The sequence below is a fragment of the Fringilla coelebs genome, assembly GCF_963513975.1.
Source record: "Fringilla coelebs genome assembly, chromosome: 14".
In the NCBI taxonomy this organism is placed as follows: Eukaryota; Metazoa; Chordata; class Aves; order Passeriformes; family Fringillidae; genus Fringilla; species Fringilla coelebs.
Genome location: NC_140040.1, coordinates 8,702,653 through 8,719,286, shown reverse-complemented (window position 1 = coordinate 8,719,286; position 16,634 = coordinate 8,702,653). Strand labels below are relative to the sequence as shown.

General features: G+C 40.3%; 1 protein-coding gene across 1 annotated transcript; it reads right to left on the bottom strand.

Annotated features, from left to right (window-relative positions):
- Positions 1 to 1,789: 1,789 nt before the first annotated feature.
- On the bottom strand, positions 1,790 to 15,602 carry LOC311159378 (receptor-interacting serine/threonine-protein kinase 2-like). The gene is made up of 12 exons (XM_084215436.1): positions 15,502 to 15,602; positions 13,124 to 13,289; positions 12,164 to 12,317; positions 11,813 to 11,968; positions 11,524 to 11,672; positions 10,233 to 10,282; positions 9,003 to 9,164; positions 8,582 to 8,667; positions 7,025 to 7,093; positions 6,584 to 6,743; positions 5,549 to 5,701; positions 1,790 to 4,219 (listed from the first exon to the last, which is right to left on the bottom strand). Exons 2-12 carry the CDS (start codon positions 13,273 to 13,275, stop codon positions 3,915 to 3,917), a joined length of 1,596 nt encoding a protein of 531 aa, XP_084071562.1. The 5' UTR covers positions 13,276 to 13,289; positions 15,502 to 15,602; the 3' UTR covers positions 1,790 to 3,914.
- Positions 15,603 to 16,634: the final 1,032 nt, after the last annotated feature.

Below are 16,634 nucleotides of genomic sequence, written 5' to 3'. Positions count from 1 at the left end.
GTATTTATCTGTGCATTTAACCTTCCTTAAAAATCTTTACATGTGTTGCTCAAGTGACTAAGCCTGGGCACGCATGAGAATTTGGTTATGTAGGACTCAGACTCAAAACAATACAATAAGAACCCTTGAGGTTCAGCATGTTTTCATTAGTGCTTTAGGTTTTGTGCGTTTTGGACTACTTATGTGGTGTAAAATTCTTCTGTATATGTTAGCAGTCCATTAATACTTTTTTTTAAATTCTGTAGATTAGTATTTTATGATTATGCGCTTGTTATCTTCCTCTGATGTTCTCTGGAACTGTTTTTAACAGGCACTGTTAAGAACATTTGAGTGGTATTTATAGCTTTGTTTGCCTTGTTCCCTACTGGAAGGACTAATCTCTTAAACATTTCATTCCAGTACCTCAGATTAATTTTCCACAAATCAACTTCAAACAAATTCGAGTGCAGACATTCTTACACTGCAGAAACTATCTCATCTCAGATAAAAGTATGGTATCGTTAGGACAAAGGGCAAGGGACAGTCATCTTTTTGCTAATCAGCAAAAGATAGCTACCAAAAGATTGCAACCAGTTGCAATCAAGAATAAAATTATATTTCAATACATCAGAAAAATAAGCATCTGCCTACTCTACACACTATTCCTTTAATAAATTTAAATATCTTCATAAAATTTGTACAGCTTGTAATTTTTAATGACTATTAATTCTTTTCTGAGTAACTGCAACAGAGTTTTACTAATCAGTTTATATGATCAGTCCTGAAGTGACTTGGTTTTATTATTCTCCTTGCTGTTTTCCAGAGATACCCAGGTTTCATATTTCCTTCCTGCAACTCCAGTTGTTCTTCACATTCAAGTCTTGTTTCTTTCCATAGATACTAAAGAACAGTTTGATTCTTCTATCTTTACTCCTGCTCAGTGCCATTTATTCTACATTGTTTTGTAGTATCAAGGTAACTTGATACTACAAAGCAGTAAACAGAGGTGAGGACCACAGAAATCTTAGCTAATGAACAAGCTTGGGCAGGAGCAAAATACCAAAAGCTTTCAGCAGTTTGCTATTTCATAGCAGTGATCAAGATGAGACATTTTTAACAGCTCACACTACAGGCCTTATGAGAATATGTATTTTTGGTGAGAAAAAATGCTGCTAGTTTCACGTCACTGTATTTTAGTTTGATAGCAAAACTTTTTGTATCAACAACAGTTTCATTTCAACAAATGTGTACCATCCCTTGAAAAATACCACACTAGAAAAGGAGACAGCTTGTGCTCTCACTGTTTTGCTGCCAGTTCTTCTATCAACAGTTAAGACTGGGCTTAGGTTTGGCATCAGATTTTATTCTCAAGTAGGCAGCTGCTTCTAGAAAACAGCCAAAACTGTTTCTGTGTCAAAACCACAATGACAAAAATTCAGCATAGCCTGCCAGCCAGCATATCTTTCACAGGAGTATAAAGTGTCCAGCAGAACAACTAAATGGAATAATTTTGAAAGCTGCTGTTAAGTTTCAACATTACTGCTAGTTTGTCTTTTAAAGGTCTGTAACTATTTCCTGCAGGTGAAGGTTTATCTGTTTTACTGAGTATCTTATGCCTTCTAAAGAGGCAAAACACCAGAACAGCAGTTCCTTTCCTCACAAGCAAGACATCTTTTTTTTACCAGAGACTGTTGAAATTTCCCATTTAAAATGTAGATTTTAAAGTGGAAAAAAAATTCAACTGTGAAATAGATATTTAGCTCTTTTAATTAGCAAAACTATTGTCAACATACTCTGATAGACATTGCTTTTAATTGTAACAATATTTTAATTCAAGGCAGTCTCACAGTTCAATTAAGTTATGTAAAAAAAAAAAGATTTTATGGTTCCAGCAGCATCATAGCTGGAAACTTTGATGTAACACATTTCTTATTTCTTAACTGTGCCCAGACAACACATCACTACTGCATTTGCAATCAGCCAAATGACTGAATTCAATGAGAGCTTTCAAACTGCAGAGAGAACAAAAGCAAATAGGGAAACAAATAACATGGTTTTGCATTTGAAATACCTGTAGATGGTATAACAAGTTCTCATGTTAATCTGGTGCCATGAAGCTTGAAGAAACCCCACTGGCACTTTAAAAATCCAGCACTTTATATCATTATTTTCATTATAAAGAAAATAATCTTCTTATTTCTCTTTCAAATTATGCTGGTTTTTGCTGGGATAGAGTTAATATTCTCCATAGGAGCCAGGATGGGTCTGTATTTTGAATTTGTACTGAAAACAGTGTTGGCAATTCAAGGAAGTTTTGTTGTTCTGGGCAGAGCTTGCACAGTGCCAAGGCCTTTCTGCCCCTCACCCCACCAGGGAGGAGGCTGGGGGTGCACAAGGGGCTGGGGGAGGACAAGCTGGGACAACTGACCACAGCTGGCCAAAGGGATACTCCAGACCATGTAGCATCAAGTTCACATGGAAGGAGGAAGGGGAGGACATTTGGCGTGATGGCATTTGTCATCTTAAATAACCATTATGTGGGATGGAGCCCTGCTTTCCTGGACATGGCTGGACACCTGCCTGCCCTTGGCAAGGGGTGAATTAATTCCACATTTTCCTTTGCTTGTGCGCAGCTTTTGCTTTACCTGTGAAATTGTCTGGCTCTCAACCAACACATTTTCTCACTTTACTGTTGTGCAGCATAGTTATCTGCTGGGACAAATGTTCTTTTCAGCATCCAATGAGAGGTTTGAAGGGTTCAAGGTAACCACAGATTTTACTGGAATGTGCTGGATCACATTTATAGCTGCTGTTGCTGTTGATCTGTTGACAGACTCCTGTGTTTGCCATGGGACTTGTTTGCCTTCTGTACACAAGTGTCTGGTGCTCATTAGTGGCTGGGCTGTTGTTTTCACTGCCTGTTGTAGCACTTATCATCTTCCTCCACTGTGCCTCGGAACATTCTGATAACAGCAGTGTTTCTGTGCTGCTGTACTGGACAGACTGGAACTCCATGTGAACTCAAGTCAAAGGGTCCATGACCTGAGGATGAGTTCAAGCAGCAGTAGGACGCTCCAAAGCGTCTGTGACCGTGGGTGAGTCCAGGCCAGAGCTCCCAGTATTCCCAGGCTGTCTCCCATTAGAGTACAACCATGACAACAGTACAGCAGAACCACCATTTCAAAATTGTCATCTTGGCACCTCTTCTGCCTGGTTTAATTTTACATTTGAGCTGCAGACATGTTTAGAGAGATACAGGGATGTAAAGTGTTAACGTTTCTCCATTTAATGAATACTCCAAGTCTCACATCTCTGAAGTACTGATGTAAGTACTGCTACATTTTCATATGACCATTTGTGAGGAAAATGAAGTAATTTATATGCATAATAGAAAACTTCCAAGTCTTACTTAAGGCCCTACTGAAGAAATATTTCTTGATTGTCTGAAGCCTTTCACTGTGACAGCTGGCTCAGATATGAGTGCAGTGAAAGGCAGTCAGTTTTTTCTCCTCACCCAGTATTCTGTTGTTCATTATCCTGAGTTGGAAGTATTTATAAATAGCCATTCTTCCATACTGTAACCTCCAAAAAGTCATGATTCATCTTCCTCCCTTCTAAAGAAAAAAAAGAAGGAAATAAGGTGCCATCTCACTTGAACTCTGTTTGCTCTGGCACATATTGCACTTTTTCCATCTCTGAGGTCCAAATCAGCATTTGTTATACCAGTCTTGGCAATTTCTGTTGGCAGCAGTTGACTTGACCTTTTTTATCCAATTAGCTTTTTCCACTCCAGTACTCAAATAATGGGCTGTAGGAAGAATTGCCTTTGGTCACTGGGTTGCGAGACGCCACCGTGAATCTTTGCCATCACAAATTACTAGAGCTCAGAGTCACACAGCAGACCGTGAAAAAAACCAGTCACAACAACAGCCTGTTTACCTTGGAAGGACAGCCTGGGCATGAATGACTTGTCCCAGAGGACTACACTTGTTCACTGAAAGTGCAGCCACTGCAGCTTGTGCTGCCCCCTCCCCGAGGCAGAGGCAGGTGTCCAGCAGCGCGCGGGCGCGGGCGGTCACGGTGGGGCAGGAGGTGATGCTCTCGTAGTCCCCTCGGGACAGAGCCTGCTGCGAGCGCAGCACGTCCAGCACGTGGTTGAGGAGTCCTTCTGTCATGCAGCTCAGTATGCTCTGTCTCTGGCAGGCGAGGATCTGACAGCAGCTTCCTCTGCTGCAAGGACCTTGAGCGAAAAGGAAAACAAAATAAGATAAACCAAGTGCTTTTGTCATCCAGAAATTGTTAGCAAGCGATAGCATCGACACCAGAAATATAAACTCGGTGGAGGAAGGAAGGAGGAGGAGTTAGTTTGTTTGCAGTCTGTGTTTGAAACTAGTCCAAAAGTATTTTCATTTCTGTTTGAAACTCACAAAGACCAGGTTACAGCAAATAGGGGTTTCTAAACCTCTGGGTGCTCAGATTGTGTGAGGGGAGATTTTCAGGTCATGCCCTATTCATCTAGCATCTGTATTTGACTTTATGCAAAGCAACTTGGCTGGACACAGATGAGAAAACCTTCTCCTATAGAGGTGGAAGGACAGGTAACAGGTACTTCAGGGTAGCAGGAGAGTTTGAAACATGTAACATGAAACCAGGAAAATGAATACATGTCAAAGCCAAACTAATAACAAAAGTAATACTGTTGATAAAATGGTTGAGAGCTTTGGATTCTGGGGTGATTTGGATTCTGAGAGCTTTTCATGGGGTGATTAGAATACCTAGTGCTGAAATTAGGGATTTTAGTGTACAGTAAATACCATACACCAAGAGAAAATTAATAACCAAAAGTTGTGTTGCTTTGGAGAGCATGCTTTTGTCATTCTGATTTCTGAATGCTGCCAGGAGAGTTCTGTGATGAACTTTTCCTGCATGGTCTAGTACGTTGATTTATTAGAAATGATGTCATCACTCAAGTAAATTGCCATGGAGAAGGACAGCCAGCTAGGCTGAGAATTGTTATAGGGCAATTTGCAAAAAGTTAGCATAAAAACCTCACAAAGCTTCACCCACAGGCAAAGAATGTTCACAAATCAAAACTGAACCTTTCTGCCTCTGTTCTGCCTGAAGACCTGAGAGGATGTGAGGGGATGAAGGGTCCTCTATCACTTGTTTCTGTAGTCAATAGCTATTTTTGCAGAGGTAGGCAATATGCAGCTTATGATTGCAAAAGAATATTCCAGACCTAAGCAACTAATGTATTTCTCATTAATGTGTGATGTGTTTTTTGTATTTTTATCATGATCTTTTCAGAACTGTTCTCAGCCTCACTGTGGTCCTAAAAGAAAACAAGCCAATGTCCTCAATGATCAGTGCCTGAACTTCTCAGAACAGAGGAGCAGATATACACAAAAAGAGAGACATTTGTATCAAGTAATAATCAGTTATTACTCTGAATACCTGAAAATGTGCACAAAATTTAGAAATATCTGTTTCCTCCAGGTTTTAAACAATTTAATCACTGAGATCTGGCCAAGGTGAGTACTGTCAGCTCAAAGTGGCCATGGTGCCTTACCTGTCACTGCTTGTCGAAGGTGCATTGCTTGTGGTCTGTGCTTAGGAGCCAGAGCTGGAGAGTTATGCTGAGTGCTCTCTTTGCCTGCAGTTGAGCCAGATGAAGGATTTGTGCAAAAGGAGCTTGGTTTTCTTCTCTCAAAGCCTGGGCAATCTAGAAAAAGTTTAAGATGAGCAAGATTAGACCTTTGAATTGAACAACAAGAAAACATTACACATATGTCAGCCACTACAGGAGACAGGAACTGAAGACTGACTTGAGATTACTTTGGCTCTTGTCAATCCATCATTATTCCTAGGAAAACTTTGGCATTTATTACTACACACATTTGGCTTTTCTCTCTGTAGGAACGTGCTATTGAAGTTATGGAACATTTTATTCTGTCCATAAGTCTGATGGCTATTGATCAGAACTGAAGTGCTTGGAAATGCAGATGTTGCTACAGGTGAATTGACTTCTAATGTCTCAGTTTTTGTACCTGAAGACATGAGAAATACAGACTGTCTATTCTTGACACAAATTTAAACACCTAGGACAAACCCACATTGGAAAGGTAAAGAAAGTTATCTATATAGGAACAGTGATTATCAGGAATTATTCATATGTTCCTGGCAACATTGCCTTTTAAGAAATATCTCCAGAGAAGATAAATATTTTAAAGATATCTCAATTTCTTAGCAGATTACAAAAAAAAAAGCAGTTATTCCCGGTGGCACAAAGCAGCCTAATTCCCAGAAGGGACTTGTTCTCTCAAAAGCAACAGACAATATCTGATGTGTAAGAGAAAGGCAGCTCTACATTTACATATCAGTATTCTAAAATAAAATTAGTACTTTTTTAAAATATACATCTAAGTGAAAAGCTTTGTGATGTCTCTGGTTTCCTGCAGTGAACTCATGCTTCAGATGATACCAGTAGAGAGCACAGCTTTCCTGTAATAATTTTACATGAAAATGACATTTCTATATGGAACAACTAGTAATATTTGTCCTTTTCTTGTAACAGCTGGAGCTGAATATAATTCAAGACAGTGACCTTTGGTTGCATTCTGTGGGGTAGTACTTGACACACCCATCTCAGTATTATCTCTTCCTGCTGTATTTGCACTGCTATCAGCTAGAGCAGTTGACAAGCTTGGCACTACAAGAGGAATTTTCTTGCTGATTAAGCGGTTGCCTTTTTGCGGACAGATGATCTGAAAGAGATCAAAATAAAGAGTTATCTTCTGGGAAACTTTTGTTCCAAAACCTCTTCTAAACAGGACAGGTTCAAAACAAACCCTAAGAGGAGGAGGTTGTTTTTGCAAGAGCAGTGTCAGAGTGAGCTGCTCGGAACAAGGTGAAGCAGTGGGGTTTGTTGGACGGAGTTCCCCTGGCCAGGAACGTTTTGCCCAAGTGTTTGCATTACAGTGTCAGGCTGTCAGGAGGAATAAGCAGCAGATGAAGAACTCTGGAGCCTCTTGTGCCCCAAGCTCACCTCGGAATTGCAGGTGCCTCTCTGCAGGGTGTAGGTCTCTGAGCCTTTGCAGGCGTTAAGCGCTCTCTCCTGGAAGAAGAAAGCCACAGTAACTGCAGGAGTGTAGGTGTGGTTTGTGCCATTCCGGCTGTCAGGAGCAACAGTTCATAGCAACATAACTTCTGCTGGCAACATGCATTGTACTGGAAGGTACACTTGTATATTGTAACAATGAACTGCACAGAGTGAACCGGCATAGAATGTGACAAAATTCCACCCTCTTACTCTTCCCAGTGTTTTACATTTATTTTAAAACCCATTGTTGAATCATGCAGGGGAAGGGGAAAATAAGCTTGTATTGGGACAGATTGGGCTAGCTAGAATGATTGCCTTTAAGTAGCCAAACAGCATGGCCATCCTGTGTTCAGTGTGCCAAACTGTCTGCAGTAAGGATGTGTCAATACTTGTAACTTTTTTCCAATTTGTACATCCCCAGCAGATCTATTAAACTATTTTTTTAGATTTTATACTTCAACTGCTGTGAATCAATTTCCCAGAAACTTCAGTTTCATTTTCAGAGTAATTTTGGACTTATCAGTTCAGTTGTTTGAACAAGAAATGATGCCCGCTAATAAAATAAATCTTCACAATCTAAAAAAATTTTAAAATAAAACCTTGCTCAAGGTAGATTGAAGCATTAAATTATGCAGTATTTGGCAGGAAAATCTTAAATAAACTTCAACAGTAGTAAGAATTACTTTGACTCCAACTATGCCACCTATTAAAACATTGATCAAGGCTGTTCTATAAGCCCAGAATGTGATTGCAACATATAGAAATAGTCCTGCATGCATCAACATACACAACACACAGTAATGAAACCAACAACACAGCATGGGTTGTGTAACTCCAGCTAGAGTCAGAGTCTTGTCCAAGAGCCAAAGCACATGTCAGTGTTTTCCCCAGTGCCTACATTAACCAGCTAGGATGCAGTTCTGCTTGTGGCAGTCACATTTGTGCCAGAGCTCCCCTGGCAGTGTGAGCAGATAGGGAGTTACCTCCATCCCTGGGTCCTTGGCTGTTCCCCATCCCCTCCTGGGGAATTAGAGAGCCCTGAGACCCTGGGATGAGCAGTGCCTTGGCCTGAAAGCCTGGCAATGTAGAAGCAGTGAGGGCTACAGAGCAGTGCTGTTACTGATACTGCTACAGTACCAATGCTGTTCAGGTTTTGAACTAAATGCTTTCCAACCAGTAATACAAAAAAACTGTCCTTGGTTCTAGCTCTAATCTGCAGAACCTGAGCTGATGTTTGTTCTCACTCACATGGGTTTGCCAGTCTGACTCCAGGTGGTGACTAGAAAGAAGTTGTATTTTTAAAAAAGCAGGTAGCAATTGACTAATATTCTAGAGAACCTCACAATATATATCCTACAATTTCTAAATGAACCTGAAGTGCCAAAGAGAGCTCTCTGGCATGACCAGTAAATCAAGAAAAAAACTTCACTAGTTTTGGGTCAGAAAGATTGCAATTGAATTAATCAAGTAATGTTGTAGGAGAACAAAAAATTTTGCACTGACCTTTGCATCCATCAAATTGTAGATTGCTGCAGAAATTACCTCCTTATTTATACTGGTCAAAACTTCATTTAGAAGTTGTACACATTCTGCAGGGGTAATAAAGCATTTTAAATATCACATTGTTATGAAAGCATGTATACATTTAGGCATCATCATATTGCCACTAACTTTACTATTGTATTGAGAAATTGGATGAAATAGAGGAAATTAGTTTAATACAACTTCCACTTCATACTTTACTTTATAGTAAAAAAATTTTGGAGACAAATAAGTCAATTTCTGGTAAGAAGCGTCAGTTAGAGGAAACATCAAAGACCACTAAAGACCACTTTTGCTTCAGTTGTTCAGAGTGCTAGAGCAATGTTCCTATAAAGACTGTCTCCATTACAAATCTTGCACAGAAAGAAATCCTGAATGTTACCTGTTGTGTGTGGTCTACAATCTGGTTCTTGATGCCAGCACAGAGCAATGAGGTGCAGCAGTCTGTTCCTCTCAGGCAAATTGCTTGGTAGGAACTTTTCTGAAATGCCTGGCCTCAAACTGCTGCAGATTCCTCTCAAAACATCAAGCAGGGTTCCTTGACCTGAAATTTAAAAGAAAATGTCACTGCCAAAAAATATAAAAAAACTCTTAAAATGACATCCAATGTAAGTCATATTGAATATTTTAAAACAAAGACTGCTTTTTTAAAAGGAAAAAATATATTAATGCTCTTTTAAGCAGATATGCTAGCCTTTAACATTAGCTATAGCTGCTTATTGCAACAGGACCTTTCAGGATAAAGAACTCTGTCCAATACTGAGTCACAAATGGTTATGTGAACTTGTACTTGTACATGCACAGATTCCTCAGGAATACATGCTATTATTTTAAACAGAGTTTTATATAAAGCCTTACTCTTGCATTACAAGAATAGAACAAAAAAATTGTAAGAAAAAGAAATCTACTTTGAGCAGCCTCAAGATGGCAGCCATAAGCTGTATGGGCATTTAGATATTATTCCATGCAGTACTTTTTGAATGTCCCCAGTCTGTAAAATGCAGTCCTTCAATCAGTTTTTCCATGCAGAATGAAGCCCATAGCAAAGAAGCCCTTACTGATCTCCACTTTCATGAAACAGTGACAATTATTATATCATGCTTTGCAAACTAGGTTCTCTAAAACTGCTCACACTTTCTCTAAGAAAGTAAGATCCCCTGCTTCCTTGAGATAATTCATCATGAACTGACATTTCTGGATTGGTATTTGAAACTCACAGCAACTGTAAAAATGACTATTCTGCTCATTCAATTAGCTACTTGTCACTGATTTTAAAATTCCAGCTGACACATATGAAGTGATATTCCTTCTCACTGATGGTCCATGGAAAACCCAACTCAGTGGCAGTGCTTCAGCAAGCACAGATTGATGACACTAGTGGGGGAAGAAGCTCTGCCTTTTCCCTTCAGAAAGAGCAGCTTCTTTGGAAACATTTAGGATTTAGTGAGGAATTGGAATATTTACATCCTCTAATGTGGAGCTTTGTACTGTAACAGCAAGAGAAGGCAAAGGGACATCTGAAGAGATGGTGCTTGTTTCATAATTGCTCTACAATAAGGGAATTTGTGGACAAGGTGTGGACAGCACAAAGTCTGACATGAATAATAAATACCTTCAAAAGGTTTCTGTCTGCTGAGGCTCTCCCAACACAAGATTCCAAAACTGAAAAAAAACCCCAAAAAACAACAAAACAGTGAAAACCATTCATTAGTTTGCAATCTGTATCTACATTCTCAGTTTCAAAAGCAAGTTTATTGCTTTAAGAGAAAGGAGTTTTTCAAGACAAAGTCTATCCAAGTATTTTCTAATTCAATGAGACCTTTTTCCAGTTCTCAATTGAGTTGCTCTTATAAAATCATCAAGTTGAGCAGTTTTTATTGTTTAAATATAGGTTCAATTAGAATTACATTTCAGGTTACTGCCTTAACTCCATTTGATCCTGTGAATTTTGGAAGCTTCTATCCTCCCTTCTCTATCATTATTGGTTTGTTCTCAGGTAATTTCAATGTCAACTGGACTTTTCAGCAGGTACCAACAAGCACATCAGTTAATGTACAAAAACTTGGTTCTGATGCACTATGTTTCTATTTTCTTCAGCAAATTTTGATGGGGCTCCAAATACATTTTTCTTTTTCCAACATCCAAGGAGTAATTGTAGTGGGATCATAGATCTGTACATATAACTCACAACCCAGATGCTATAAAATACAGTGGTTTAATGAAAATATCAAAAATCAGAAGTTATTCAAAATATAAGTCCACAGCTCTGTGTGCTGGTCATGATGATGTGTGTCCATCCAGACCATCCAGACCAGTGGCACCTTGAGGTCCTCTCATTTATTGAGGCAGCCACAGTGGATGTAAAATACCCAAAAGGGACATGTGGCAGTGAGTAATCTCCCTCCTTGGTATAAATCACTTTGTTAAAAAGTATAGATGCTTCAGTGGCTCAGTAACTCATCCCAGCAGAGATTCCACAGGATCTTAATGGGACACTTTTGAGGGAAAGGTCTTCTTTTTACCTGGGCCTGATCTAGGCATAAACAATTCTTTCTGAAACTAAAGCCAGCAACATTTCACACTTATAAACTATGTGAAGCAGTTATGAGGCTTCTAAATATATCTGAAAATTTTGGCAGCTGTTGCACTTTTAAAACATTCAAGTTCATTATATAAATATTTATATGACTGACTGAGAACAGTTCTTAATCTTGGTATCTGATTCACCAAATATGGGAATTTAAAATCTAATTCACTGCTGTAATTGGCCTTGTGCCATACTATCCTGCTGCACTATGTATCTCTGGCATTTTTACTGTAATGTCTTTGAAGAGAAGAGTTTTGGCAGCATTGCAGAGTGCAGCATGGGCTAGGGATGATGTGCCCTTAGAGACTCCATTCACCTGTAAATATCACCTTCCTGGGAAGGGAGGCCTCCTTCAAGTATTTCAGGAGGAAGGTACACTAAATCCTGGCAGTTTCTCTGCTGGCTGTTCTGCAGGTCTGACCTCAGCTGCTGTTTCCTCCAGTTGGTTAGGCCATAATCTGATATCTATGGAAATGAGAGCAAAAGTAATTTTAGCAACAATAAAACAAGTCCTGATATCAAATGTTGACTATTAAAATCAATATATGCAACAATAGGACAATCACTGGATTTTATGGTAATGGAGCGAAAGCAGAAGCTCCTACCTTGGCTCTAAACTGCACATCCAAAAGCACATTGGAAGGTTTCAGGCAGCAGTGGCAGAGGGCAGGTTCAAGGCTGTGAAGATGATGGAGCCCTTCAGCCACATCTGACAGGATCCTTATGAGTAAGGGAAAGGGAAGCTCTGGGTACAGCTGATGCTAAGTAACACAAAATACAGGTTTTGGTACTGTGAAGGTGTTGCTATTCCCATTTTCATTTAACAACAAACAGAGCCACCATACAGAAATGCAATGCAGAAACTGAAAAATAGATTGGGGCTACTGTCCACACTTTACATGCTGATTGATCTTGTAATTGATTTTATCACCTCAAAAATGACATCTTTTATCTACCTCGTGGATGAGAGATTGGAGGGATCCATTGTTCATCCATTCAGTCACTATCCCCACAAGTCCATGGCACTGGTAAATCCCAAGGAAAGGCAGGAGACGTTCAGACTCATAGCATCTGACCCTTGCTACGTCCTGAAATAGCAACTTCCACTCCCTGTAAAAAAAAAACCAAGTCAGAGGCAGGTTAGACTGAAGGGAACTTCAGCAGGAGATGAGTACAGGATGTGGAAATGAGAGAGAATGCTATGGTTGAGCACAAGCTAGTATTATTTTACCAATAAACCCAATATCATATAATCTTTCAAACAGTTGTAAGGACATGAAGCAGTCATAGTGTAGTGTATTTTTTCTAATATAGAATGAAAGACCTCTGGATGCTTTAGTATGAACATAAGAGCCCAGCTTGAAGCAGGATTGAAGTGTGAAGGCAGGAAAAAGCTGGAGTATATGAAATGCTAGACCAAGAATAAAACAGAGATTTACCTTTATTGTTCCAAATAACTTTTGCTATTAGTGACATCCACACTTGCAAGGAGATGATGTGTTTCCATGCACATCTCTGCTGTGTAACCCTGGCCATCCTTCCCTCCTCCCATTTCCCCTGCTCTCATCTGTGCACGCTGGTTTAGATTAAATTCGACTGAGGTCTCTTCAGGGACCTCTAGAAAAACAGCACCTTAGCCTAATGGTATTACTGATCCAGGTTTGCAGACATTATTCCAGTAGATTAATTATTGACTTCAGGATTCAGCTCTACTTCATAAAAAATTGTAAAAAACCATGGAGCTTGTTTCTCAGTAAAATTGCATTCAAGTTGCCTCTGGGCTGGTGAGGATTTCTAAGGATGGAGATGTGCTCAGGGATCAGGTGATGCTGGATGTGCCAGGATTTGTTCTGGTGCCAGCCCTGCAGGTCTGTGCTGCCCACCTGTGCGGTGGGTTGGGCAGGTAAGAGCCATACCTGTCTGTAGTGTCCTGGCTGGTCAGCAGCTTCACAGAGATGGGAGTGTTCCAGGAAATATGAAAGGCTTTGAGTGCAAAGCCTGAGCCTGTCCTGATCAAGGTAAAGCTCTCCAAATCTTCCTGGGCTACCACAGGTAATGGATTGGCCATTTCTTGATGGCTGGCTTGGGGAAAAGAAGTGGCAGAAAAGAAAAAACTTTTAAGAGGCTTTTTGGTCACAATTAGCAAAGCACAGTGAAGTTGCACCAGCCCTTACTTCCCAAATAACAAATCCAACAGCCTTCCTTTCACCACTCTGTGTCAGACTTTCCTTACAGAGAGGAAAAATGCACCAGTTGCAAAGGAGTGTCTGGACCATCATTTGCCATCTGAAGCTGCAAGGTGCTAATTATTTGCTCATCATTATTTCTATCTGATGCCTTTAAAATAGTAGACCAGTATTTATAATGTGAAATGTGATTTTAACATAATACTGAATTATGTAGACAATAAAATAGCATCTTACAGTTGCATATCAGGCAAATAATTTCTCCACTTCTCATAAAAAAGGCAGTTCTTCAATAACTGATGTCAGCATGTTCTGCACCATTCTTGCATATCATCTTTAATACATAGTATGTAAATGCAAAAGCAAACAAAAAGGAAAATTTCCTGCTGTTGTGACCTGTCAGAATTCTGCTAAATGGAGTTGTGTCTTTGTAGCTGCCGGTAATTTGGGCAGGGCAGTGTCTCTGCAGGACCTCCCCAGGGCCAGCTGCCCTTCTCAGACCCTTTGCATGGCAACACACATGGATTAGAGACAGCTTCTGCAAAGCCTCCCTGTGTTACTGTGTGAGCAACGCTTCTAATTACATCTGGGAAGCTCCATTGGATGGAGATAGCCAAAAAGTGAGTGGTAAAGGAGGAGAAGGAGCAATCTAAGATAACAGATGACATAAACCAGCTGGCACTGGTAAGGATTGCTCAAACCAGTGGTCAGTGAGTCAGAACTCCCCAGGCTGGAATACTCCCTTTGGGGTCCAGTAGACCAGGGCTAGAAAAGGAAACTCTGAGGGAACTGAAGTAACTGTGAAGGATTATTGGAAGAGAATTGTGTCCTTCGAGGTGTGCTCTACAAAAAGAGCTTTTCTGCTGGGATGCAGAAGGCTTCAAAGCCCACATAACTTTTTCTCCACAAGTAAAACAGAAACAAAAGCCTGAAGATAAATTTGCCTGTGATCTTGCTTCTAGTTAATGAACATTTTATTGTTGGTTTATCTCAGTCTTGTCCTGCAGGAACATTCACAATATAAGCTCAGTTTTGCCTCAAGCCACAATCAAAATGCAAAAAAGCAGCAGCTGATTTACCAGTTGAGCTTTAACCATGTTTGATTCTGGTAGGAAAGCACAGTTGAACCTTTTGCTTTTTTACTAGATGATTGTAGTTTGAAAGCAATAACGGCCTTGGGTGCTTCTCTGAAGTTTCCTTAAGAATTGAGTCTGACAGGTTAACAGTTTCATAAAATTTGAAAAGGTTCCTCTGAAGGAAGATAATTTTCTAAATGAGAGATTTATTCCTTAAATCTGTCTGCAAAGACAGACCTCACAAATCTACCAATCCTGAATGGAAAGGAGGTAATCAAAGTGCTGGCAGAAGCAAAATTATGCTTCATTTTTATTCTATAAAACAATAAATAATAATTTAAATAGCCAAAAAATATTTACTCAACACCAACCATAGTGCAAGAAAGACCAAATAATGGTTTTACCACCTAAACCATTCCTGAAAGTATTTATTTTTATTTAAAATTGAACCAAGTAATAATATAAGCATTTTTTAAACTCTTGTTAACTGGCTACTTAGACAAAAATTAAAGCTAATCATCAGCTCCTATTTTGGATTTGCAAAATCTAATAAAACTGAAGATTTTTTTAAATCAGAAAAACAGAAACCACTTCAATCTTTATTGCTACAAACCATGTTATGACATGCTGAGCACCATTCTCCCTGTGTCTGAGTTCCTACACCTTCATATTGCAAGGTACCAAGACATTCTTTCAATAATTCTGCTCTTTTGAATGCTTTTTCTCCCATATCCATTAAAAATCTCATTATCAACCCCCGAAATCAATATTCCAGAGGTCACCTACGCAAGGAAACAGTTTGCATTATTTTTTAGTAAGACACTGAAAGTCTCGGATAACTTTGACATCCTTGCCCAGCTGCGCGGGCAGAGGCATGAAGAAGACTGCTCCAAAGCTATTTATTTCAAGTTTCTAATAATAAGGTAATTTAAAAAAATTAATTCATAGCAAAGACATTTCCTTACTATGAGAGAAAATACGTTAATGTGCCGATGTCTCAGGGGAAAAAATTGGAAATAAAAATCAACTTACCTCTGGGAATACAAACATAAAACTACGGGATGATGGAGTGAAGCTGCTGACACCAAGTGTGAGCCGGCTCTGCACCGAATTCAAAAGCAGCTCGGGATTTCCTGCCGGTGAGTCAGCTGGGCTGTTGATCTCTGCTTTATTGGCTGCCTGCAACTCTGAACATTTCCTGGTCGGATACCAAACTGTAACTCCTTGGTGACTGCAGATAACAGCGATTACAGAAACAGAGGTTGGACAGCTGCCCCTTCCACATCTAGGAACACCAAGAGGGAAAGCCATAAACCAGTGTGTATAAGGAATAACAATAATACCAGATTGGATACAGCCCAGGTACAGAATTACGTGGAGCTGTGTTCAGACTCTGCAGTGATCCTGATCTCTGCAGTGGGTCCAGCTGACAGCACAAGTTAAAAACCCTGTAAACTTTTTAAGCCAAGTTGATCTTAAAACGGGAAATAAATGCTGGGTTTCTGGTAGGAGGGTGGGCAGGCACAGAAGTCAGTTCAGTGGGCTGCCAAACAGCCCTCCCAAAGAGGATGTAGGGGTTAGGGTGAAAGTCAAGCCGGTCACGAGCCAGGAGTGTGCTCTTACAAAAGGAGAAAATTACATGCTGGGCTGCATTAGAAATGCAGTCAGGAAAGTGAGATAAGTCATGGTGCCTCAGTGCCCAGAAGTGGTGAGGCTGCTGGAGAGGACACAATGCCCAGCTGCCAGGACGGGCCCTGGGGCACGAACCCTCCCAGGGAGGCTCAGGGGGCCGGCCTGGCTGGGGAGGGTCAGAGTCCTGCAGCTGTTTGAAAGCCACTCGTGAGGACAGAGACAAATCCTTCTCCACAGTGGCACAGGCAAGTGTCTCAACCTCAGAGGTTGAAGCCAGGTGGTAGAAAAAATTCACCAGGTGAGTAATGCAGTTCTTTATGGGCCACTCAGGTTTCAGAGCCTCCATCCTTTAAAGGTCCTGTAGATTTAGCTAAACAAAACCATGGCTGAGCTGACCCAGCACTGCCAGCAGTCCTGCCTTTAGCGGGAGGCTGGGCTAGAAAATGACAGAAGTTCTGTGTACTTTTAATTTTGTGAAAACCTCAGAGGGCCTAATCGTGTTCCTGCTAGGCCCCTAGTGCCACACTCCCACT